The sequence below is a fragment of the Rhinolophus ferrumequinum genome, chromosome 7 (assembly GCF_004115265.2).
Source record: "Rhinolophus ferrumequinum isolate MPI-CBG mRhiFer1 chromosome 7, mRhiFer1_v1.p, whole genome shotgun sequence".
NCBI classification, from domain to species: domain Eukaryota; kingdom Metazoa; phylum Chordata; class Mammalia; order Chiroptera; family Rhinolophidae; genus Rhinolophus; species Rhinolophus ferrumequinum.
The window spans coordinates 74,671,875-74,697,365 of record NC_046290.1 but is presented as its reverse complement, the minus strand read 5'-3'; the positions used below and the strand labels follow the sequence as shown (position 1 = coordinate 74,697,365).

General features: G+C 33.0%; 1 protein-coding gene across 5 annotated transcripts in view; it reads left to right on the top strand.

The window, feature by feature from the left end:
• The window catches only part of TMEM232 (transmembrane protein 232), a 173,200-nt gene that overhangs the window by 59,384 nt on the left and 88,325 nt on the right, over positions 1–25,491 (top strand). For all 5 annotated transcript variants that reach the window (XM_033110575.1, XM_033110578.1, XM_033110574.1 and 2 more), the window contains 3 exons: positions 1,488–1,611; positions 2,633–2,882; positions 18,781–18,959. In XM_033110575.1, the coding sequence (XP_032966466.1) occupies positions 1,488–1,611; positions 2,633–2,882; positions 18,781–18,959 (553 nt within the window). The remainder of the gene's footprint in view (positions 1–1,487; positions 1,612–2,632; positions 2,883–18,780; positions 18,960–25,491) is intronic.

Here is a 25,491-nt window from a genome sequence, read left to right as displayed (position 1 = left end):
TAGCTTACCTAGAAGCCTTTCATAATGTATTTCCATTTATATTTCATTGACCAAACCTACATTTATGGCTATTCCAAGCTTCAAGGGAATCTGGGGAATCATTTTTTAAATCAAATTTATTGAAGTATAATTTACATACAATGAAATTCACACATTTTATGTATACAGGTCTATGACTTTTGACAAATGCATACACCTGTCAAACTACCACAATCAAGATGTAGAACATTTCCATTGTGAGGGGGCAGTATTAACTGAGTACGTTGCCATATGGAACAAAATTGAGGTTTAGTTCTAAAAGGAAGAAGGAATCAAATGATATTAAATAGGCAATAAGCAACATTGTATTACTAAAGTTAAATATTGATGTACTTAAATCATAGTTTGGAAAAGCAAACCAGCAAAACAGGAAATATCTATAGGTGGGAGAAGACTTCAGTTATAGTTAACCTAGCTTAAAACATGAACTTGAAAAAATCTCCCAGATCTCTTTCTGTCTCAATTTTCCAACATTAAAAAAAGATTGAAAAAAGGTCTTGAATGTGTCAAAAATTGTATTTCAGATCAAATTAGATAATTTATGCGAAAGCACACTGAGATCTATAAAGCTCCATTTAATATAAACAATTGTCTTTTTTTCCATGATGAGAGATGTTTCCTTTTGAAAGTGATGGTGAACTTGACTTATTGGCCTAAAATATTACAATAGTGAAATTAAAATGTATTTGTAAAATGTACTAATTCTTTAACTTATTAATGGCCTATAAATAACGCAATATGCAACTGTAGGCAGAGACAATTTTTACATTTGCATTCTTAGCAGTTTTCTTTCAAACTATATCTCTTTTAATTGGCTAAAAATAGCAGTAAGTGTATAATTTCTGGAAACTATCAGAATACATGCACATTAATGGCTAATAACTTTTTGTATGATTTCCCAGTTATTATATAATATTTAGCTCAATAAATCTTGACAGTCTCATATATTCAATGTGAAACATGAATTTTATTTTGAGAAACTGAACTTGTAAAATCGAAGAATGCTGAATTTTTTGAATATTTAGGAAGACCATGTTTTTTTCCTCTCTCTTGAAAAGAAAATACTCTCTTGAAATTCACCCTTTGGAATCAGTTGCAAAAAGGTGAAAATCGAAGCTTACTGTGAGATTTTCGGGGCAATCTCTAGCACTTGAGGCCTTGATTGCTTGTTATACAGGATCTATAAAGAAATGCTATCTTTTGTAATATTTATTATTCTCAGAGTTTTGTCAAAACACTACTCTGAACTCAGATATCTTGCCAAAATGTGTCTCTGTCTTGTGGACTTTTATCACAACCAATGTCAACCGGTACTAGTCTTTACTGAAAGTAAATGTTTCTGGTAATCCAGGAGACTCATTTCTTTTAGCCTGTTACTTTTTTCATTAATAACTGTTTATTATTATTTTACATTAAAGTCTTTGTTGTTTTCTTAATAAAATTTTCAGGTTGGATTCAGTATTGGCTTTGTTGGTCCTTGGAGAGGCTGCCAAATTAAACATGGCCTGCTTGAAAACTTTAATGGACCTAATGAGAGATTTCCTTTTAAGCATTACATCTGTTCAGAAAGAGGTAACAGTACAGTGTTAATTTTGGTGTGCAAAAAGACCTGAATAGAAACAATATTTTTTTGCTACTATTTAAATTGTATGTCATATTAGGGCTTATAATGAGCATAAGTTTTTAATAATAATTTTAATTAAATATAAAAGTAAATGTATATTTACCATATATCCCAGTATAGATAGACAGGTAAATACAAATATATATGTAGATAGAGATAGAAATAGATGATATATTTACACATACACACACACACACACACACACACACACACACATGAGAGGGACTTTACCTTTTCTTAACAAATTTGAGATCATATAGTTATATGTGGGTCAGTTTCCTGTTTTAAAAAGTTTAAAATATAAAAACATTTTTCTTTGTTACTGTATTTTGTTAGAATTTACACTTTAGTAGAGATGAGGTAATTTAATCATTTCTGTGCTGTTGAACATTGAGTTTGTTTCTAATTATTCACAGTTAATTACAAATAATGTTGAACTAGTATTCTTATGCATAAAAACTTGATCTGCATTTATGACTATTTCTTTAGAATAGATTCAGAAAATGAAATTACTGAGTGACAGATAATGAACTTTATATTCTTAGGACAAATGTCCAAATTCTTTTCCAGAACATATAACTTTCTTGCTTTCCTATGAAAAATGTCTAAAAGTGCCACATTTTTTAAATCCAGAATTGAGCTTTACATAAAAGAGATACTTTTAAAATGTGATATGAAAAATAGTATCTTGTTGGATTATTTTACATTCTACTGACGACTAAGGAAATTGAAAGTTGTTCTCCATATACATTTTAGCTACTTGTATTTTATATTCTTTGAACTAGGTTTTATGCAATCTATCCATGTAAAATCTGTTTTCTAATGAGTACATTTTAGAAATATTAGTTGATTATGGTCTTTTAACAATTCTATAAAATTTGAAGATATTTCTTATTATAAGTACAGTATATCGTTCTTAGTTATGACAAAACATACTTGGATTATCTAATAGCTATTTTCTCATTTTAGGAAGAAAGCTGCAAGGTAGAAGATTTTTCCTGGGCCTGGAATGTAGTCTACATATATACAACAATTCTTGCAGAAATCTGCTTGTATGCAGCCACTTCTAATCTGCGAAAAAATGTTTTTGTTGGTTTTTGTGAATGTAAAAGTTCACAAAAAGATATTTTATCCATGGACAAACCAAAACAGCCAGAATTGAGGGAAACTAGTATTTTAGGTCTTTTGATCTATTTCTCTTCAAGAATGTCAGATAATTGTAAGTAAATTATTTTTCTACTTGATGACAAATATTTTTAAAATGTCCTTACATCCATATAGTAATAAGTCTTTTACAAAAAGTTAACATTTCAGAGTGGGAAATAATTTTAAATTCAGTAGGACTTCCTACAAATTTAGGAAGAATATTTTATAACAGAAATTTTTGATCCATAATTTTAAAACAACTAAAATATAAACTAGTCAGTTGATTTATGATTCAAGTTATATTCATTGAAAACAAAATATGACCTTGGGAAAACTTATGAAATGTATATAAGTTTGTTTTATTCTTTTCCATTTAAGAACCTCTCATCCATCTTGTTCTCCATTTTCTCTAGGCATCTGCTGTTTCTCTTGTTCTTTTCCCACCCAGAGGATTTCTCTTCAATCACTCACATAATTTAGTCCATTCTTCACATCTGACATCTTACTCTCCATCAAAACGTACCTATCTTGTGTCTCAAGACTAAAGGTTGTTTTGCTGCTGTTGTTTATGAGGGCTATTAGAATAAAATAATTTTATTTTTTAAAGGACACTACAGAGACAATATCAATCCAAAAGTGTTCTTTTAGGTTGACTAGAACTTTACGACTATCATTGCAGTCTGTGTCATTATAGTCTGTTATGTGTATTACTCACTTCCATTAGGTTGATTGAGACTGGAGAATCATGTCTCAATTATATTTGTATTTAACCCAGCATCTAGCTTAGTACGTATTTAGCACATAGTAGGTAGTCAATTAATTCTAGTAGACTTACTATGTAATAAAGAAATCATTGAATTTAAAATATAATTGCAAGATTTTGAAAGTATGGAAGGAGTCAAGATACTGTCTTTCCTCAGAACCATAGTTCGCTCATTTGGGGTAAATTATGTTTGAATATAATTTTAAATAATAAAAGCTTAGTAGCAGATATTAATTCATTCTCAAAACGTTGGTCACAAAACCTTGGTCACTAATTACTTTCAATATATTTTTGGTTTAATCAGTGGATCGGAAGCTATCATTTCTCATTTCTGAATGCATTTTGCTTGGCCTTTTCCCACTTTTCAAGAAGATTGTACTTATTTTTTATTAGCACCAACTTAAACCAGATCTTTAGACTCTAGTACATATATTGTGTTTCTCCCATGTTTATAGCATTGATAAAGTGAAGAGGTATTTACTTTGTTTTCTGTTCGCACTCTTAAGTTTTTAGAATGGTCAGAAATCTTCCTATATACCAGCTAAACATGATTACGATTTTTAAACTTCCACTAAACAGATTCAGCTGCAAATTTTAGATCTTTGACTTCTTTTCCTAGCTGTGCAGAATTAGTTCTTTTTCCCTGTGATGGGTCCAGAAGATGCTTCTCCATAGGGAGGGTCTTTGCTCCCAGAAGCTTCTTTGCCTGACTCTGACCAGGACCCCTGAACACTGGCCTTCTCAAGAAGATAGGGTTGCATCTTTCTGTGGATGCTCAATTTTTTTGATCTCAACAGTCTGATTATTTGGGGATTTTTTTGCCACCCAGTTTTTGATTTCATTGTATTCGTTTGCTTATTGTTGATCTTTCTTTCAAGTTTCTTATCTTCTTCTGAAGATTTGATTTTGGTGGTACAGGCACATAATTTGGGTAAATTCTTGGAAGAGATTTCTGTCTTTTCTACTTCATTTCAGTTTTGTATTGCTCAGCTTCCTGGATAACACACCCCAAAATAACCTAGCTCAAATATTATTATCTTTTCCTATAATTCTATCCGTGTCAGCAGCAGACTGATTGAGAATTTTATTGACATTTATGTGATTTTTTCTTCCTTTTGAGCAATGTTACACATTATAGAGAGCTATCTGTGAGCTTGAACTTGCCAAGTATTTAGTCATCTTTGGTCACTGTTTTCTCATCTTTATGGCTAAATGAGCACACTTATTTCTGCTCTGTATGATTTCAATACCAAGGGAAAAGGGTGATATCCAGAAAACGATAAATTCTGATTATTTTCATATGTGTCCCTAGGTGAGATAGCTACCTAGATATTTGTATTATAGGTGATTGTCTCTGTAAGGTTGATACTTTTGTTTAATTACTTATTGAATAAGTCCTATAAGAATTTCTGAATCTTATTGTACCAATCACCAGAAAGTGCTATTAATCAAAGAGCTTTCTCTACAGATTACATGATGTCATCATTTTATTCTTCTAAATGGCATTATAATAGACAGGTAGAAGGTAATCCCTAACAGACTGTGTTCTGGAAAGACTGCCTTTTGTACATTCACAAGTGATGTGGATGGCTGGCTCTTTCCCTTTCACTGATGTCCTTTTCATGCTTTCACTTGAACTCAGCAATAAAACACTTAACCAGTATTTTTTTTTTAATGTTTTTTCAACCCAGGTGGGCAAATAGATGTTTCTAGCTGTGGAATACCTTTAAAGATCTGATCTGAAATAAAGAGGATAAACATATCAAAATTGCCTCCTCCACAGTCAAAAGTCAATACATTTCTATGACATGAAACTGTGTATAAGCCATAAATAATGCTAGCTGCATTTGTCTCATGATTCTGAGTATTTTGAAACCCTCAATATTTACAGCATCTTCGTGATTTCCTGTAGGAAATGTTTAAAGTAAGTTGATTATCTGATGATTGTTCTGTTAAACACATGTCAAGAATGGGAGAAAATTCTGCAGCCTTCTTCCTCTCTGTCAGAACCAGAGAATGTACCTCCTCCAGACATAAACTTTTGGTCTCCTCCTCATGTTTGTACTGCATTCTTGGCTTTTCTCTGTCAGCCACTACCATGAAAAGCCATTACTTTACATGACTGTATAAATACTTAGTCAAATATTTCACCAAATGATAGCACTTAAAAACTGTGTTAATATGATTCATTATAACCTGAATCTTTGTAGCATCACTGATTGATTTTCCACATAGGGAAAATGCTTTTGTCTGGGTTTTCCTGTATGCATGGCTATGGATAACGATCACCAGTTCTACAAGACCGTGGAAAATGGATAGCTCCACAAGTATTACCATCTCTGCAAGGCCTTGGCAACGTGATTACTGGAGAGGATAGGTCTGTCTCTTCAGAAGGAAACTGAAGCTGCTGCTGTATTTAATTGAAAATGATTTTTTTTTGGTTATAATTTTACCCTTCAAGTAAGTGAATTAAAAAAAAAAAATTTGTTGAGAGTGAAAGAACCAGTTCTGCAGTCACACAGATTTGTATTTTAATTCTGTCACTTGTATCTTGGAATCCCAGGTCAAATTATTTAATCCTGCTGACTTCATTTCTTTATCTGATAATTATGATAAGCATAATATTCACGTAATAGGGCTTTCTGTGAGAAAAAAAAACACTATGGAAACATATAAACACTTGGGGTAGTATTTTGTGGACACTAAAGATCCAATAAATGTTAATAGACGTTATGGTTGTTAATGTCATAGTTAATTTTATTGTTTTAATGAGAAAACATCAGTGAGGGAGGTTTTTTTTTTTTCCCAACACTTATTTCTATGTGTACCTTGTATCCTGGGAATCCTATTTTATTTACATGTAAGGATATAAATGACACTGAAAAACATTTAAAAATGTTTTTATATAAAGAAACACTTCAAATCATAGTTTTGTGAAGGCAATTTTATGGGAAACTAAAGTAATGACTTCCATGAAGATAATTTCCTGGTAATCTGATATGGGAGCAGAAGTTGAAGGATCTAGACCAGGGGTGTCCAAACTTTTTTCAACGTTTTTCACCAAGGGTCATACGCGGTAAAATACACAAACAGCCGGGCCACTCACTCGAGGTGAAGGACGTATTGCCTCACCTGGTTTATTTAAGTCAACTAAATATATTTTTGGAATTTGCTGCGGGCCAATTAAAAATGGATTGCGGGTCGCAGTTGGCCCACGGGCCGCAGTTTGGACACCCCTAATCTAGAGGACTGATTGGTTACTTAGCTTGTCCCCTTTTCGTTCTGAGATTTTGTGTCAACAAGCTTTTCATAGATGTCTATTAATTCTAGAGTGAGGCTCCTGGCCAGTGACTGAAGTGCTAAGTTTTGGTGTTTTTGATTGAATGGAAATTTCTATATATGATTATAAATACCATTTATATATATATAAATGTTTAACATTTGGTTTAACATTTGGTTGAAACTCCAGGTGTCTGACTTTCATTATGCCTTTTATGAAGGACCATCCTACACACCTGCTGCTATGGGCTAAATTGTGTCTCCCCCCCACCCCAATTCGTATGTTGAAACCATAGCTCCCAATGTGACTGTTTGGAGATAGATCCTACAAGGAGGTATTAAATGAGGTCATGACATTGGGGGCCTGATATGATAGACTTAGTGTCCTTATGAGAAAAGACACCAGACAGCTCACTCTCTCCACCATGTAAGGACACAACAGGAAGACAACCAGCTAAACCATTAAGAGAGCCCTCACAGAATCAGCTGGTAGCTCGATGTTGGACATCCCAGCATCTAGAAGAGTTAACATATATATATATGTGTATATATATATATATATATATATATATATATATATACACATACATTTATATATATAAATACACATATATATATACATTTATATATACATATATATACACATATATAAATACATTTATATATATTTATAATACATTTATATATATATAAATATATATATATTTATTTTGTTTAGTTGTATTTTAACCAGTCTATAGTATTTTGTTATGGCAGTGCAAGCAGACTAATATATCACAATGGTGTTGAGCTGTAGGCAGGTTTGATATCCCTCAAGTGCCTGAGTAAATCCTTATTTGAAAACAAATTTGTATATCATAGTCCCTAGAAGAGATGATTTTGAGCTGGAAAAATATGAGGGAAGATGATAAAAATTAATTTATTAAACACACTGAATTTTTGCTTGATCCCTGTTGAAATTCTGATTTTGAGAAACATTTTGCCTTGATGGGTCATAGAGGATAATAATAGTTAACATTTATTGAGCTCTTACTATGTGTCAGGCACTATTCTAAGCATATAACATGCATCACCTAACTCATTAATCATACACTGTAGATACTCATATTATCCCCATTTTATAGATGATTAAACTTAGGCACTAAGTTTATATTTGCTCAAGGAAATATAGTTTGTAAATGGTACATCTGAGATGTAACCTAGGCACTCTGGCTTCAGAGTTCATACTTATTAACTCACTATGCAGAGTTAACTAGATTAGTTGACCTATTGAATGAAATTTAAAAAAAAATTGTCCATTTGCATGTTGAAGAATGTGAAAAAGATGACTTTGAGAAATTCTCTCTGATAGTCATTATCCTACAGCACTGTTTGTAAAAGCATTTACACAGAGTTTGTGTCATGTGTGGTCCTTATTTCCAATTTAAATTCGTGGACCTTGTTCTAGTACTTTAGATACTTAAGAGTAAAAATCCTAAAAGAGCTGTCTAGGAATCTGTATTATTAAACCACTTCTGACATCATAATTTGAGAAAAAACTAGCCTTTAAATTCAGCTGCTAAACAAAGTAGTAATATGTTGTCCCCGTCATAAAGGAAACTACTTCTCTTGCTTGATGTTGCAGACCTTTATGCATCCAGCCACTTAGTATTTGTGGCAGATGATTTACATATAACTTTACAAAGAGGGAAACACAGCTTTGTGTTGTATACTATATTTGAAAGGCTGTCTTCTGTGTTCCTACTTTAGATTTCAGGGTGGTAAAATGGTCAATTTTTAATAAGCTTGATTATCTGGAATCTGTGTTGTGGAAATAAAACTTGGAAACGGTATATTCTGTGAGAAACCACCAGACACTAACTGAGTGTGTCTCATAAACGAAATAGGTAATGAATGATAGAACCAAAAATATAGAATAGTAAAAATCTTTTGATCATGTAGTTTTCATCCAATGCACAGATCTATTTTAGACCATTTGCAAATAGTTCACAGTCATATTTTGCTTAAAAGTCAACACAGAGAAGGAACTCCCTAACTCCCAAAGCAGATCATTCCATTTTTTAACACTGTGAAAGATTCTTTCTTATAGTAAAATGAAATCTATCTTTCCATATCTCCCACACTTTGGCTTAAGCTTTGCCTTCTAGAGGAAATCAAACAAAGTCTGTTCCATTTCCCACATGCAAGTCCTTTAAATATTTGAAAATAATTGCATTGGTTCTGTTTCTCCACCTCTCTACTCTGCCTTTATCTCCCATCTCTTTGCTTACTGTCAAGTTCCTATGGTAACATTTTTTTAATACATGAAAAACATATTTTCAATGTGGTTTATACTTTTTAAGTTTGATGGCAGGTTGTAATATCGTTAACTTTGTAATGGTTTATTCCAGTGTTATGATGTGAAGTTACGTGGGACCCAAGTATTTTTCCATTCAGTGTTATCTATGAATGGGAAAAGTCAATGTGACATTTTTCTTTCATTCTTTTGTTGAGAATAATTCTCCTCAACAGGTTCTACAATGATAGTAGTGAATGAAATACACGCCGCAGTTGTAAAATAACTTTGAATTCTTAATTTTGATTCATTTTAACTTAGGAAAAATACGTTAGCACAGAGTAATAATTCCTTTTTAAAAAACAAATGCAAGTTAATTGGAATCTTAGAATTAATTGAAACTTTAAATGGTACTCTGTTAAATCTTCAGTATACCTCTTACTTTGGTAAAGGTTATTCAGAAAAAAAAATTGATAAGGTTGTGTTCATTATAGACAGAAAATAGTTAAGTCTTTTAAAAATCGATGCACAGGTTAGTGGTAAGTTTCAGGCAATTCTCATAATTCACAATTCTGTGTGTTGACGAATCTGAAAGTATAGTACTGATTATATTCTATATACATAAGGAAGTTAACCAAGTATATCTCCTTGTCTTTTTTAAATTATTTTATTTTATTGTGAGAAGACCACTTACTATGAGATCTACAATCTTAAAATTGTAAGTGTGAAATATGTTATTGTTGATTACGGGCACAATGTTGTACAACAGATTTACAGAGCTTAGTTCATGCTGCTTGTCTGGAACTTTATGCCCGTTGGTTAGTAACTTCTTGTTTCTCCTTTCCTTCAGCTCCAGAAAACTACAATTCCACTGTCTGATTTTATGAATATGACTATTTTAGGTACCTCATTTAAGTAAAATCATGCAATATTTGTCTTTCTGTGGTTGATGTATTTTGCTTAGCATGATGTCCTCCAAGTTGTTGCATGTGGCAGATTTTCTTTCATTTTCAAGGCTGAATAGTATTCCATCATAGGTACATACCACATTTTCTTTATCCATTCATCTATTGATGGGCATTTATGTTGTTTCCACACCTTAGTTATGTGAAGAGTGCTGCAATCAACTTAAGAGTTCTAATATCTCTTCAAGATCCTGATTTCAATTCTTTTGGATATGTAGCCAGAAGTGGGATTGCTGGATCCTATCAAATAGGATCAAATAATCCTATTTGATAGGATCAAATCCTATCAAATAATCCTATTTGTAACTTTTTGGGGAAATTCCACACTGTTTTATATATCAGCTTTTCCACCAACAATGTATAAGGGTTCCAATTTCTCCCCATCTTAGCCAACATTTGCCTTTTATTTATTTATTTATTTTTTGCAGTAATGGCCAGTCTGACAGGTGTGAAGTAATATCTCATTGTGTTTTTGATATGCATTTCCCTAATGATTTGTGACATTGACCTTTCTTTTTTTTCATATATCTGTTGGCCATTTGTACATCTGTTTAAGTCCTTTGTTAATGAATTGTTCTCTTGACCTTGGTGAACATCTTTATGAGAATTAGTTTCAAATCTCTGTCAGGTAAATCATATAATTGATTCATTAAGTTCCATTTCTGGAGGCTAATCTTGTTCCTTTGTTCAGTGGAGAGATATATTCTCAAGAATCTGTTTTCCTTTGACAATTAATGGAGTTTTGACTCCATTATGTGATCAGCATTGTTATTAATTTCATATCGTGTAAAAATTATGAGAAATTCTGCAGGTCTTTCAAATGAAATTAAATTTTTCTAAAGTGTAATGGTGTTTAAGCACTTAAGAAAGGTTGTTATATAAGTTGATGAGCAAATGATATTTAAGTGTAGCTTCTGATATCTATTCATCTGGTAAAAATTTGTATATTTAGGATGTTTTAGGCTGCAAGTCTCAGAAGACCCAAATCAAAATGGCTTTTATGTTAAGAAAAATGTATGATCTCACATAAGAATTCTAGGTGAACTAACACAATATTGGATTGACGAATCAAGCTCACATAAATCAGAGATCTTACATAATATTGACATTTACTAATAATTTTAAGGATAATGGCAATCAAGAGTCTCAGTCAAACATGATGGTGGACATAAAAGGAAGCTCCTTAGTTCCTTTGTTTTCACATTAGACATGATCATTCTGGTCCAGAATTATAGATTAAGTATTTAAATTAGTTGAGTGGATTATTACCTCACACAATGGGGTAAGCATTTAATATATTAAATATCTCTGTTTTATTCTTTTGGAGAGTTTTAAATGTTATGTAATTTCCCCAGGGTTCCATGCCACATCAATCTATAGATTTCATTTTATTTATAGTAATCCTTTAGCCAGGGCTATCCTACCAAGAGAACTCTGTAGATAAAGTCTTTTACTCTAAGTAAACATCGTTAGTCTATATCCTAAAGCTCCTATTGACAAAGAGGTTAAACTGGGTGGCATGTTTTTGGTTTTGTTTTTTTTTCTTTCTCACAAGCATGCTTCTCAGTGAAAGGAGTGAATGGATCGCTGGCTATGTGCTCAACTCACAAGAGATACAGGGTTCAAGGTTAATTCAGTGGCTCAACAACATTATCGAGGACCCAGGTTCTTTCCATCTTTCGGCACTACACTCTTTGGGTAATAGCTATTGTTCTTAGACTACTTCCCTCACGGTGGCAAGATGGTCATAGTACACAAAAAAGGATAAAAAGATAGGTTGTTTTACTCATGCCTCTTTTGTTTGACAGCAGCTATCTTGACAGTATAATTCATATACCATGAATTCATCATTTTAAAACATAAAATTGGTGTTTTTTAGTATATTCACAGAGTTGTACAACCATTACAACTATCTAATTTTAAAACACTTTCATCATCCCCCAAAGAAACCCCATTCTAATTGTACAAGTTTTGTACCTCTTTTATTAAATCTACACCTATGTAATTTATCATTCTCATACTATTTTAAGGGGAATTGCTTTCTTAATTTCATTTTCCAATTGTTCACTTCTGATTGCTAGTATCTAGAAATACAATAGATTTTTGTATATTGATATTATATCCTGCAACCGTGCTGAACTCTTTATTAGTTCTAATAGAATTTTTGTGGATTCACTGGAATTTTCTATATGCAAGCTCATGTGATTTGATATAGTTGTACTTCTTTCTTTCCAGTGTGGATGCCTTTTATTTGTTTCATAATTGTCTTTACTAGAACCTTTAGTACAAAGTTAAATAAAAGTGGTGAAAGCAGACACCCTTATCTTTTTCCTCGTCTTAGAGGAAAGCGTTTAGTTTTTCATCATTAAGATGCTAATGGTGGTGTTTTCACTGATGAGTTTTATCTATTGAAGGAAATTTCCCTCTGTTGCTAGTTTTATATCTGAAAGCCCAATTCTGTAGTCATCAAACCGTGTTACTTACTGCTAGTACTGATTATACATTTTATATTACACAGAGTAATACCAATATCCTGGCAAGGCAGGAGTACTAAATGTACCATATTATACCTATATAAAGATGTGAAATTCAACTGATTCTGGGTGGTGAACACACAATGTGATATATAGATGATGTATGACAGAATTGTCCACCTGAAACCTATGTAACTTTACTAATAATCGTCACCCCAATAAACTTTAATTAAAAAAAGAGTTAAAACAAACAAAATAACTAGACTATAGAAAATAGAAAAAAATACAGCGCAGTACCTTTATAACTTTCAAGCCGAAAGCAGTTTCATGAACAGAAAAATCATAAATCATAAAAGACATGATTTGAATAGTTCACTACACAAAAACATACAATATCTGTGCAGAAAAAAATGAGAAAACATTAAAATAAGTGAAAGTTGGGAAATATATAGATATACATCTATGAAATAGAGATAATAATAAAAAGAAATATAACTTGTCACTATTATTGCCATCCTCAGCTTTCAGTGTGGTTTTAGAACTTGCTAGATGGCCATAGTTGGATCAAGACTAAATCTTCTCCTTGGGCGTGGTTAATTCTTTACCACATATGTCCCAAGCCCATGCAATCATCACTTTGCTTCTCGATTACTGTAAAGGATAAAAGTCTCCCTGTTTCCCTTATACTCCCTAGCATCCATTTTACACCAAGGAGCCAAAACATTTTTTAAAAACATAAAATAGGTCCAGTTCCCTTCGTTGTTTAAAATGCTCTGTTAGCTTTTCATTACACTAAGAACAAATCCAAACTCCTTTCTGTGGCCTCTGCCATGATCATTCAGTTTGTCTCTGCAAAGAGCACGCCTACTTGACATTGTCTTGTCCCATGAATCCCTAGCTATCTAGTATTCCCATCCATTCTGTCCTTCCTCGTGTTTCTCTAAACTATCAAGATATTCTAGGTCCACAGGTTTTTCATTTTCCAACCCCTACGCTGGAAACACTTTTCCCCGGTTCTTTGGATGGTTAACTTTTTTTCATTGATCAGATCTTTGCTTGAATGCCGTATCCTCATGGAGATCTTTCTCTCACTCTGTCGACTGTAGTTTTCTTCTCCTTGTCATCTGTGGCCACATTACCATCTTCTTTCATTTTCATAACACTCATTCTGAACTGATATTGTTCTGTTTACTTTCTTAGTTATCTGTCTTTTTCCACTAGCATTAAGTGTCTTGAGAACATTGTCTTTTTCTTTGGCACATAGAACAGTGGTTGGCACATAGCATTGACTCAGTAAATATTTGGTAAATGCTTGGCTTGTTGACTGGTTCTTGTCTGCTTGTTTCTTGGCATTGATCTAGTTCCTTCCTCTCTACATGGCATTTCATAAAGACAATGTTTTAATCTACATCTTACATTCAAGTTGTTTTTCAGTTATACATTTGATTTTGTGGTGTCAGATTAGATTTGTCAAAATTGTAAAGGCTATACTCATTTATACTCACTCATATAAGTAGAAATGTTCATATTTCATACCCACTGAATATGTGAAATCTAAATATTTAGACTGGCAATTAAAGGCTTCGAAGGAGTTCAAACACTATAATAAAGCTACAACAAAAGGATCATACTTTCGGTTTTCACACACCATAGTTTCATAGTAAATTTTCAAGATATATTAAGAATTTCATTTTTTCTGCATTGTTATGTCATAGGACACTGCCTGCTTCTCTGCAAAGAGACACATTTTCTCTCAGAATATTTAAAATGACATCTTTGATAGCTGCCATTGGGTCATTCAAAGCAGAACAGAAGAGTTCTGCCTTATGTCACAGGTTGGTTCCTGGATGAGGAGTTTCATAGCAGGCATGCTTCTCTGAAAATGTCTAGGCTTGCATGTTAGGATGCATTCCACCTTTTATGACAGTTGTAACACATCCCATCTGTCTTTATAAGGGGTTTTTTTTTTTCCCCTTCATTAACTGTCAGTCAATTGGATGTAATAGATTCTTCCTAGAAATATTATTCATAGTACTTCACTGTAGCAATACTTCACTGTAGTTTAGGTCAGCAGTTGAACAGCTCACTTTTAAAATCATCAATGGCATTTTAAAAGGTTTTCGAGTTTTGAGAACACAGTTCTCAGAATATATTTTATGAGCTCATCACTGGTCTTGTGGAGTCTAAAAGCAAACCATATTCAAGTCAAAGACTCAACTATTGTAGGCTTATAAAATATTGTTCCTCAATAAAAAAATAGTTTAAAATATATGGAAGAAGGTGGTTTGGATATACTTTTATCAATCATTTTTTTTAATGTAAAGAATTTGGGAGTTTCTAAATAAATTTATAAATTCGTTAAAATCTGCAGTATGTTTTACTTATATTGTTCAAAGAAGATTTTTATTTCTGAGGTTCACAATTCCTCAGTTATTAATTTAAAAACATATTTTTTTATTCATATTGATTTCAAGCCTTATTTTTTGCTAATGATTCACAAATCCATAATTTCACTTCTGCTATTTTACTTACATTTTAGCTATATTTTTTACAACAAGCTGTATGTAGGACACTGAAATTAGGTTCCCCTCATGCTCCACCATGCCACAGTTTCCAAACAATATTTGCCCCCTTTCTCCCCCAAACAGGCCCTTCTACATAATCACATTTCTTTAAGTGATTTCATTATTGTTTCAGTTTCCTGAGCTTAAAAATGTATTTTTCCTTTCTACTTCATTCCTTCCTTCTACTCCATAGCTAAGAAGTCTCAGTAGACTTTCTCCATAATGTCTTAGGTTTATCCTTTACTCTCTAATCTCCTGCTACTCATCGCAGTGAAGACCTAGATTACCTCATAAAACTCCCATATTGGTTTTCCAGTTTATTGCTTGAATAGAGATAACATTTAATTGAACAAATATAAGATTATTCTTTTGTTCAAACATCTACCATTTAATCTGACCCCATATTTCTTTAGTTATTGTACCTTATCTATTTCTTTTTTTCCTAAAAAGATGCATAAATATATGAAAAATTTGAAGACATTTAACAATTTATTGAAGTCAGAAAAACAAATTCTTAATATTAACTCTAGAAACCGAGAAGTCCCAGGAATTCAATTTCAAAGGATTTAGACAGAACTCCTTATAAAAGGTGTTAATATTACATTCTTTGTTAGACTGGTGCTTGGAGCACTTTTGTTATCATTTCACTCCTGGCCCATTGCCTCGATAGATTAGTCAGCAGTAGCACATGAAATCGTGGATAGATGAGAGATTCATGTTCATATTTATCTAAATGTAGCAAATAGCACTATGTTTCCCATTTAATGAAATGCAGTTTCTTTTACAATTGTTTGCAGCAATAATCCTTCAGACTCTCATTTCCCCCACTCAGAGAAGAGCCACTCATGTGTTTGTCTTAACATCTTTGAGTGCTTGTCAGGAGTTAAAACACTGGCTGAGTCATCACCACAGGACTCCTTAGATGAATACAGGTGAAAATATCTCAAAAGGTGCTTTATTCTATTCTTTCATATCTCAAATTCACTTGGCTGGTCACAGTTAGGCAGGGAGAAATGGGTTAAAAATTTTGGAACTCATGATAATTTTGTTCACAAATAAGTTAAGAAGCTTATCCATTTCTAATACGAACTCTCCACCTCAGCTCAATTTGAGATGCTCATTATTGTCCTCTACCTTCTCTCTTCTTATAGCTACCTCTCTGCTGGGCGTCAGCAGGCCTGTTACCAGGAACATGAGTGGGCACAGTTCCCGCCGCCAGGTCCCTGAGCAGATGGACCATGGCTGAGCAGGGTTAGAGCCTGGTCATGGCACTGCTTTTGGGTCTCTAGATCTCTGGCCTGTTGCCAGGGGTACAAATAGATTTGGTTTCCACTTATTCCCTGCATGCTTCTGCCAGGTCCCTGGGTGGGTTTCTGGTTGGACAGAACTGCCTCTGGACCATGGTAGAGTGAGGCTGGTCACAGAGCTAATTCAGGGTCCACAGTCAGGTTCATCATCAGTGGGCCTGTTACTGAGGGTACCGATAGGCATGGATCCTCCTAGGTTCTTTGGTGGATGGGACTGGTGGCAGGACTGTGCACAAGCAGGGCTGGAGCTCAGTTCCCAGGGTTACAAGTGATCTTCAGGCCCACCACTTGGACATCACTGGTGACAGACCTGACATTGGGGTCCGGACCTGCCTTATCAAAGTGGCCCTCCTCAGTCTTGGGTTCCACTGGGGTTTCCCAATCTTCTACTTGGATCCCAAGGTCCGCCAAAAGGCACTTTTTTGATCGTGGGTGGCTGCCAAATCCTGTTTCTGTGAGGGAATGAGGATGGAGGAACGGCCTATTCCACTTTCTTGCTGACATCACTCCCTGTACATGATTTCATATTGTAGTGCACCAGTTTTAACTAGTAAAGTTTTATGAGGGGAAATTATATTTTTAAAAGAATTAGCTGCTTAACTGTAGCCTCATATTTACAGTTTATACTTTTTCTTTTACAGTATCAGCAATAGAAAGGGTGAAATGTGTCCTAAACTTGGAAGCTGGACGTATGCCTTCCTTCTCCCATTTCTAAAATGTGTACATATTTTCTTCTGCCTCTTCTTTCTCCCTTCTGGCCTCTTCCTTTCCTATGATGGAATAGAAGGTAGGGATTGGAAGGAAACGTACTTGTCTGAATTGGAGAGGCTGTGCTGCATGGGATAAGATTAGACCGGCGTTTACGTGGCTCCATCACTCGTCAGGTGTTTGATGCTAGGAACTTTCTACTAATACCCAAGTTGAAGCTCATATGTTCCTTTCTATTATTCTAAGTATAATATGGTCTACATAGCAGGACTGTAATGAGGACTAGAATAAGGACACATAATAGGTAGTTCCAAATATTCCAGTTAAAACAATAGTGATGATTATTATTAACCCGAATTATAAAAATCTAGATTGAATTGGGAAAAGTTGAGGATTGTGACTTTTCAGATTGTTCTTATATCTTTATTCAAGAATGGTATTGAGGAGTTACAATGTCACAAGGGCTATCACCAGGATTTGAGGGAAAAGTACAATATGGAATTTGTTTGGCTTTAAAACCTTTCCATCGCCCTTTCTGAACCTGCTCTTCCTCTTGCACTCTTACCTGCTTCACATATACTCAGTACGCTCATGTTGCTCTTTAGCTAACTTAAGTTCATATCCCCTTGAGACCTACATTATTTCATTTTCCAGATTTATTTATCCCCTCTCTATCTAAATTAGAATTCTCTTTTCCTGAATAGTATTACATAGCAATATGCCATCTTGGTAAGAAACAATTAAGATAAAGAGTTAAGAGAAACTTCTTCTTCTTTTTTTTGTGAGGAAAGTGCCTATTTTAAAGTTGGTAGAAAAGCGTAAAGGGGTCAAATATATAGTGATGGAAGGAGAACTGACTCTGGGTGGTGAGCACACAATGTGATATATAAATGACGTATTATAGAATTGTACATTTGAAGCCTATATAATTTTACTAACCAATGTCACCCCAATAAATTTAATAGAAATTAAAAAGAAACAAAATAAACGTAGAATTGGATAATTTATATAAATTGCTAATTAGTATATAAATTTTAAAAGGAGAATTATCTTAAAGACTATTTCTCTCTCTTCTGAATTCATTATTACCTTTCCCCCATTTCAATTGATTTATGCCGCTATTATTAAAAAAAAAAACTTCCAGCCTATAATTATATCAGAAATTTTTGTCTGCTTCTCACATTATTTTCAAAGCTTTGTTCTTGATTCCATTGCCATGTTTCATAGAGTTTGATCATTTTTATAACAACCAGTGTTTTTTCTCTCCTGTTTCTCTGATTTATTATAAAAATCCACCATGTAAGTATTCATATTACCTTGAATAAATTCCTCTTTACTTGAATTCCAGAGATTTGTTTTTAGTACAGTGTTCAAAGTTTACCTGTTTAACTTTTAAATTTATGAGGTATGATATTAATTAGGTGCAGTTCATCTTTTCATATGGTTAGAAATTTTAAAGTGATCTGTGATCTTTTGAAATTAAAGAAAAGCAGTGAAAAGTGAAAAAAACTTTTCAAAGCTCAGAATTGCAGACTTTAAAATATTAACAAAATCAAGTTTCTTATTTTTCACAAAACCATACATTAGTAAGACTAATAAAATGGTATCTTCCCAAAGAATATTTGTTTTTACACAGGTGAACAGGTGACATGGATTGGGTACTATGGCTTAGTTTATAATCTGGTGAAAATGTCATGGGAACTTCGGGGAGATGAGGAACAAGATGGACTCAGAAACCTAATATGGCAAACATTACAGAAAACAAAGGATCATGAGGAAGATGAGCGGATCCATAATGCAGTCAATATTGCTAAGGTAAGAGGAGACACTGGGTAGTAACTGGGCAAATTGGTACTTCTATCCGCAGGAAATTTTAGTCCTTTCTAAGGAGAAAAGAAGGTCTACATTCAATGAGTATCAGTGACTCACAGTTGAGAAACATGATTTTTAAAATTTAATGCTGACCTATTCTTAGTCACAGATAAGAGGACAGGCAATCTTCTGATTAAACAGCTTGAAGAGAGGAGTTGATTTTTTGGGAAGAGTAATTGTTCTGCTTTGGGCTTGCCTTTGAGAAGCAGTTATAAGTATGCTGACCATGCACCACAATTTGCAAAGGTTAGCCAGGGTCTGGGCCTAATTTTCTAGCTTCCTTATTAGTAGTGAATTAATTCACTCTCAAAAGAGTCTCCACTTGGATAATAAATTATTTAGTTTTCTTAATTACATTTATACTTTTTTTTTTTCAGCATGAGACAAATTGCAAATCTGAACTCACTAGCACTAAAGTCGTTTTCTTAAAAGTTAAAAATGTGTTGTACAAGTTCTTGGTTTTTCTAGTTCTATTTGAATGACTATATATATATATGTGTGTATATATGTGTATATATATACACATATATACACATATATATATATATATAGTTTTCTTCACATTTAATGAAAGTCATTATGAAATTAGCTATTTTTCATAAAATACAAATAAGATTTTCTAGTGATGCCTTATCCATATGGCATCCTATGATATTTCAAAACTCCATCAGTGTTTTTCTTTTTTATGTCTTGTTTTGAGTCAGGATAGTTTTTGTTTGTTATCTTAAAATACATTTTTTTTCCCTCTCACTGAAAGTTTCTGGTTCTCTGTAGCTTTCACAGATGCACTTATCCCAACACTCTTAATGTCCTGTTTTCCAATAATAATAATTATGGGTGTAAATTAATGTTAATAAGTAAGAAGAGCAAAAAGTTCATTCACTCTCCTAATTGATTGTCAAAGCATATGGGTGGGTCATTACTGGCAATACCAAGGATCTATAAACTCTAAATTCTTAGCAGAAAACAAAAGCTTAAACTCTGTTATTTAATCATAAGTCTGATTTGGAGTATGGAGGTCTATCTAAAAACATGCAGTCCAGTCTTTTCTGCAGATTTCTAATATTTTTTTTTCATGGCAAAAGACAATCAGAGAGCTGCCTACTTGAATTACACTGTTTTAGATTTCATGGACTTTCTTTTATGCAACTGTGCTTTGGTTTCGTCCTTGGGTTTGGATAGGGGAGCACAGAAAAAAAAGAGAAACAAAGGCAATTATCGTGTCTATTACAGTGATGACCACGATATCACCCAGTATTGTCTTTATTAGGACTTAGGAAATAAATCCTCCTTAGGTTCATGTACTTTCTCAACCTTATTACTAATTTTGTGTAAGTGGTTTGCTGGAACTTAAGAAATGAGAGTCAAATTTTTGTCTAGTTTCTAATAGAAATAGAGAATGTTATGTATTCATCTCACCCAGTCTTATTATTTTCTTTTTTTTCTCCTGTTTCAATGGCACTTTCAATTATTTATATTCTCTGGTTTTGTATCTATTTTTATATTCTACTTCACATCTCAAATGGATTATAATGTAAATAAATAAGCCAACTCAAATTTGTCATTTCTATAATTAGAATTCTATTTATATGCCTGTTTTCAGGGCTAATCACTTGGCATAAGGTAGGTTTCTTTCTTCAAAATTTTAGTAAATATCTATAGATAATTACATTTGAAATTCATAAGTCAGTTAATCAGACATAGAAAATATTTTTTAGATGCTAGAGTCAAGTAAAGACCTTATTACTCAAGCAGTCAGCACTGAGAATAAAAGAATAAGCAAAAGTATAACCACTACATGTGCTAATTAGTTTCCAGTGCTTAGTGAGAAGATTCTAAAGGATGCTTTCATTCATTTTGAATAGTAAATGTGTGGGGAAGGCAAGTTTCCCTCAGAGAAAATCTCAATTAGGAATGTGAAAAAGCAATTATATTAATTTAGGCATAGTATATATTTAAGATAAGAAATAAGTTTTAATTTGCATTGGATGGATTAAAAGATACAATTCACTGTAGACCTGTTTTATATAAAAGTTAGATGTGATAGATAGAAGCAGTTGGGAAGTTAAGCAATAAAATATATGATTTATGGATATAAATGATAAAATATGACTTTGAAATATTACTTAATTTAGTTTGAATTCCCTTACTTAACACTAAGATACTATGAGTATATAAAGAAATTATATAAAAACTTTCACCAAAATCAGTAAAAACTATGACATACAGATGTATATATTGTGTAAGTGTATTTTGCAATACTGAATTCTATGGAAGAAACAAGAAAGTCAAAAAGTGACATTTATACAATAAATTTTACTGCCTCATCTAGAAGACACATTCTGCAAAAATAGATAAGGAAAAATACAAATGGAATATTATATATGTGGCTAGCCACATCAAAGTTCATGGCACATTATGGGAGTTCAGATAAATGTTTGGTCTCTAACTTTTTTCTTCTATCAATGAGGAATAAATTATTGTTACCTTTAAGTAGTATTTGAGCTGGAAACTTAAATGATAAGTTACATTAAATGATTCAAAGGGCAGGGTCAAAGACAGCATCTTTTAGATAAGGAAATATCATGAGGTGAGCAGATATAAGAGTAGCATGAGAGAAAGCCATGAGTTGACTTGCCTAGTAGGAGAAAAAGGTTTGGATTGTATAGGCATTAAATTTGAAAGGGATATTTGAGTTACCGAACTAAGGTTTTAGACACAGGGATGGTTTCATAAAATAGAGATGCTAAGTAAAGGAATTCGTTTTGGAAGAAAATTTCTCATTCTTTTTTAATTTTACTGGTCTGGTAATTTATATTGGATGAAATTCATGTATCCAATTCCTTGTATCGTTTTTAAGTAATGAAGTATTGCTTTGGAACTTGTGGTAGATGGTTAGCGTATTTGTCCCCAGTTTATTCAAGACTCCGTATATCCACATCCTTGCATCATTCCCTTCACACTGAAATTCTAGGCTTGACCATGTGATTTGATTTGGACCATAAGACAATTCCAGTGTTATATAAGTGGAGATTTGGAAAATGCTTACACATTGGTGTCTGCCCTCTCTTTGTTCTCTCGGGACCCTGTAACTGCTATGTGAACAAGCCCAAGTTACCCAGTTGGGAGATGAGAGACAGCATGTGTAGTGCAGGGGATCCTGCCGACTTCGCCGTGTGTCATGCAGGGTGTCAGGCGGGGTCTCTGGTCCCGCTCTCCACATAAGAACGCAGGACACGGTGAGACCAAAAAGGAACACCCACGGAGCCATAAGTAGGGGAGTCATATCTCTATACTCTCGCTGGCGGCTGGGTTGGAGACACAGGAACCAGGAGCAACACAATTCTCAACCCTCACTGTGCCGCTTGCAGACTCAGCCACCATCTTCTTGCTAGCTCCCCCTTTTTTTCTGCTAGCATAACCATGGCAGTTATATTCATGGCTAATGGCTCACTGGTTACAGCTGACGGCCAACTAGCTACAGCTGATGACCATTTGATCACAGTCGAGGCCATTTACTACCTGAGCCAGCACCTTTCTATGTGAGGCCGAGAGCCTGGAAACTGCTTTTTGGGGCTCTGTCCCCACACTATGGCACAGAGATAAGCCATCTTAGCTGATCCTCTGCCCTTCTCAAGACTATTCAATACCCAGCTGACCTAACAGCTGATCACAGACACATGAATGAGACCCAAAAGCCCAGTGTGCTGTGCCCAGCTCAAACTGTTGTCCTCTGGAACTGTGGACTAAATCAATGGTTGTGTTAAGCTTCTGAGATTTGAAGTGATATTTTTACATACTAGTAAGAGTTTTCTGATTGACAGCTGCATAAATGAGATTTTAATCTGCTACATTGTTCAATATACTTGTAAATGTTTATTTCTCATATTTCTCATTTTTAAAAGGCAATAATAATAGCTAAGATTTGTTGGGCATTTACTGTGTGCCATGTGCTAAGCACTTTACACACATTAATTATTTAATCCTCATGAAAGCCATATTATATATGAGTTATTATGGTCTTGATTTTATAGATGAAGAAGATGAAACTTAAATGAGGATAGTTAAACTTTTTGAAAGGTGAAGTAATTTACCCATGAAATATAAATTATATTGTTTGATTTTATGTTAAATAATCATTGCATTCCTAGAATAAAAACACTTGATAATGATATATTAACCTTTTAAATAATGCTATATTTGCTTTAATATTATTTTGCTTAAGATTTTGCATCCAGGCTAATGGGTGCAATAGTTCCGTAATTTTTATTTCTCATAATGTTTTTTATCATGTAAGGTTTTGTATCAAAGTTATACTGAACTAACAGAATGAATCGAGAAGCTATTACCTCTTTTTTTCTATTCTCTGGAAGAATTTTGTAGTATTGTCATGATTTCTTCCTTAAAAATTTTGTACACTTCTTAAGTAAGCTGCTTAGTCGTGGATACTTATAGAAAGGTTTTTAATTGTGGAATAATTTTTCACACTTATATGCCTTCCTAGCTTTTATTTTTCCTTGTATCAGTTTTGGTATCTTTTATTTTAGGAATTTGTCCATTTTATCTGCATTTTAAAAGATATTTTATAAAGTTGCTCACAATACCTTTCTATGATATTTTAATGCCTTTAGAATCTGTCATGACATTCTCTCCTTTATTTTTGACTCTTCATATTTTCGCCTTTGTTCTCTTTGTAATCTATCATGCCAAAGGTTTATGAACTTCTTTGTCTTTTGAAAAATAACCTTTGATTCTCCTGATACTGATACTCTATGTTATGTTTTCTTCATTTCCTTAATATCTGATATTAGCTTTATATTGCCTTTTGTTAATTTCCTTGCATTTAATATAATGTTCTTTTTAAAAATATTGAACTATAATACTTGTCATTGAATTGTACCATTTTTCTTTTTTAATGTATGATTTTAACACTTAATTTCCTTCTACACATAATTTTAGCTCTACCCCGAAATTTGTGATAGTACTATTTTAATTATCATTCAATTCAGAAGTTTCTAATATCTACTATTACTTCTATGTTGAACCATGGGTTATTGAAATTTATGGCATAATGTTCACATATTTGAAGATTTTGTTATACTTGGTTTTAATTTCTAGCTCAGTTTTGCTGTGCTCAGTGACAATACTCTCATCCTTATCAAATGTTCTTTACAGAAAGTGTACCTTCCATATTATAAATATAAGCACAGTAGTTTTCTTTTACTAGGGTTATTTTGAATAGATTCTTTTGATTACATGGTATATCCATTTCCATCCTTTTATTCCAAACTCTTTGAATCCTTATATGTAAATCTCTTTGGAGAAACAGGATGTTTCTGAAAATAACCTGAAAATTATTGTCTTTACATTTGGACTTTTATTCTATTTATCCTTAATATCACTGCAATATATTTGTGTGTGTTTCTGCATCTTATTGTTTACTATTCTGTTTGTACCTTCTGTTCCTTATTCTCTTTCTTAAAAAAAAAAATCTCATTTTGTGCCTCTTTGGGAAAGTGCTTTTATTATACCATTCCATCCCACCCACTTTGTTTGTTTGGTGATTACATTTTTTTTTTACTTGTTACCCCAGATATTACAAAATGAATCCTTGAATTATTTAAGTCTAATATACAGAGTTTATATCTTCCTGGACCATTAAATGGTCTTATAATATTTTAATGCCATTCATTTCTCTTTACGTATAGTCTTCCTGTTGAGCATTTTGATTGTACATGTGTATATATCTGGATGTGTTTGTGTGTGTGCATGTTTTTGTATTTAGATATCAATATATTAATATCGTTTTGCACACTTAATATTCTTTAGATTTACCCACATATTTACATGTTTCTATCCTCACTTCTTGAATCTCTAATCTTCTATATGGGATTACTTTTTTTCTGCTCAAAGAAAACCCTTTTGTATTCTTTTCAGATGTATCTACTGGTGGCTAGTTCTGTCTGTTTTCACTTACTTAAAAAAGTTTTTATTCAATTTGATTTTCGAGAACAGTTTTATTGACTAAGAATTCTGCGTTGGTATAGATGTGACATAAGTTTAAATGTGTAATCAATTGCTCTGTTTATTCTTCTTCTACCCTGTGTTTTTCCTTCCATATTTTTATGACTTTGATCATAAAGTTTTTTGTTGTTGTTGTTGTTCAGTTTATTAGTTGGTATATGTTTGATGTCAAATTGCATAATAACACGACTATACTGGGTTTCAGTAATAATGCTGAAACTAACTCCCTGATAGTCTCCAAACCTAAGTTTTCAAAAGACCAAAGTGATTAGCATCTGTGTAGTTCTTTGTTGTTCTCTCTGTCATCCCTGCACTTATAACTCTTTTCTGTTACTTCTATATAATCTTCTAACTTTCCTAAATTCCACAGCTGAAATACCTTTTATTTTATGTTTAATTTCTCTGAGGAACATAATACCATATTTATTTCAGATTTTAAAAACTACCTTTG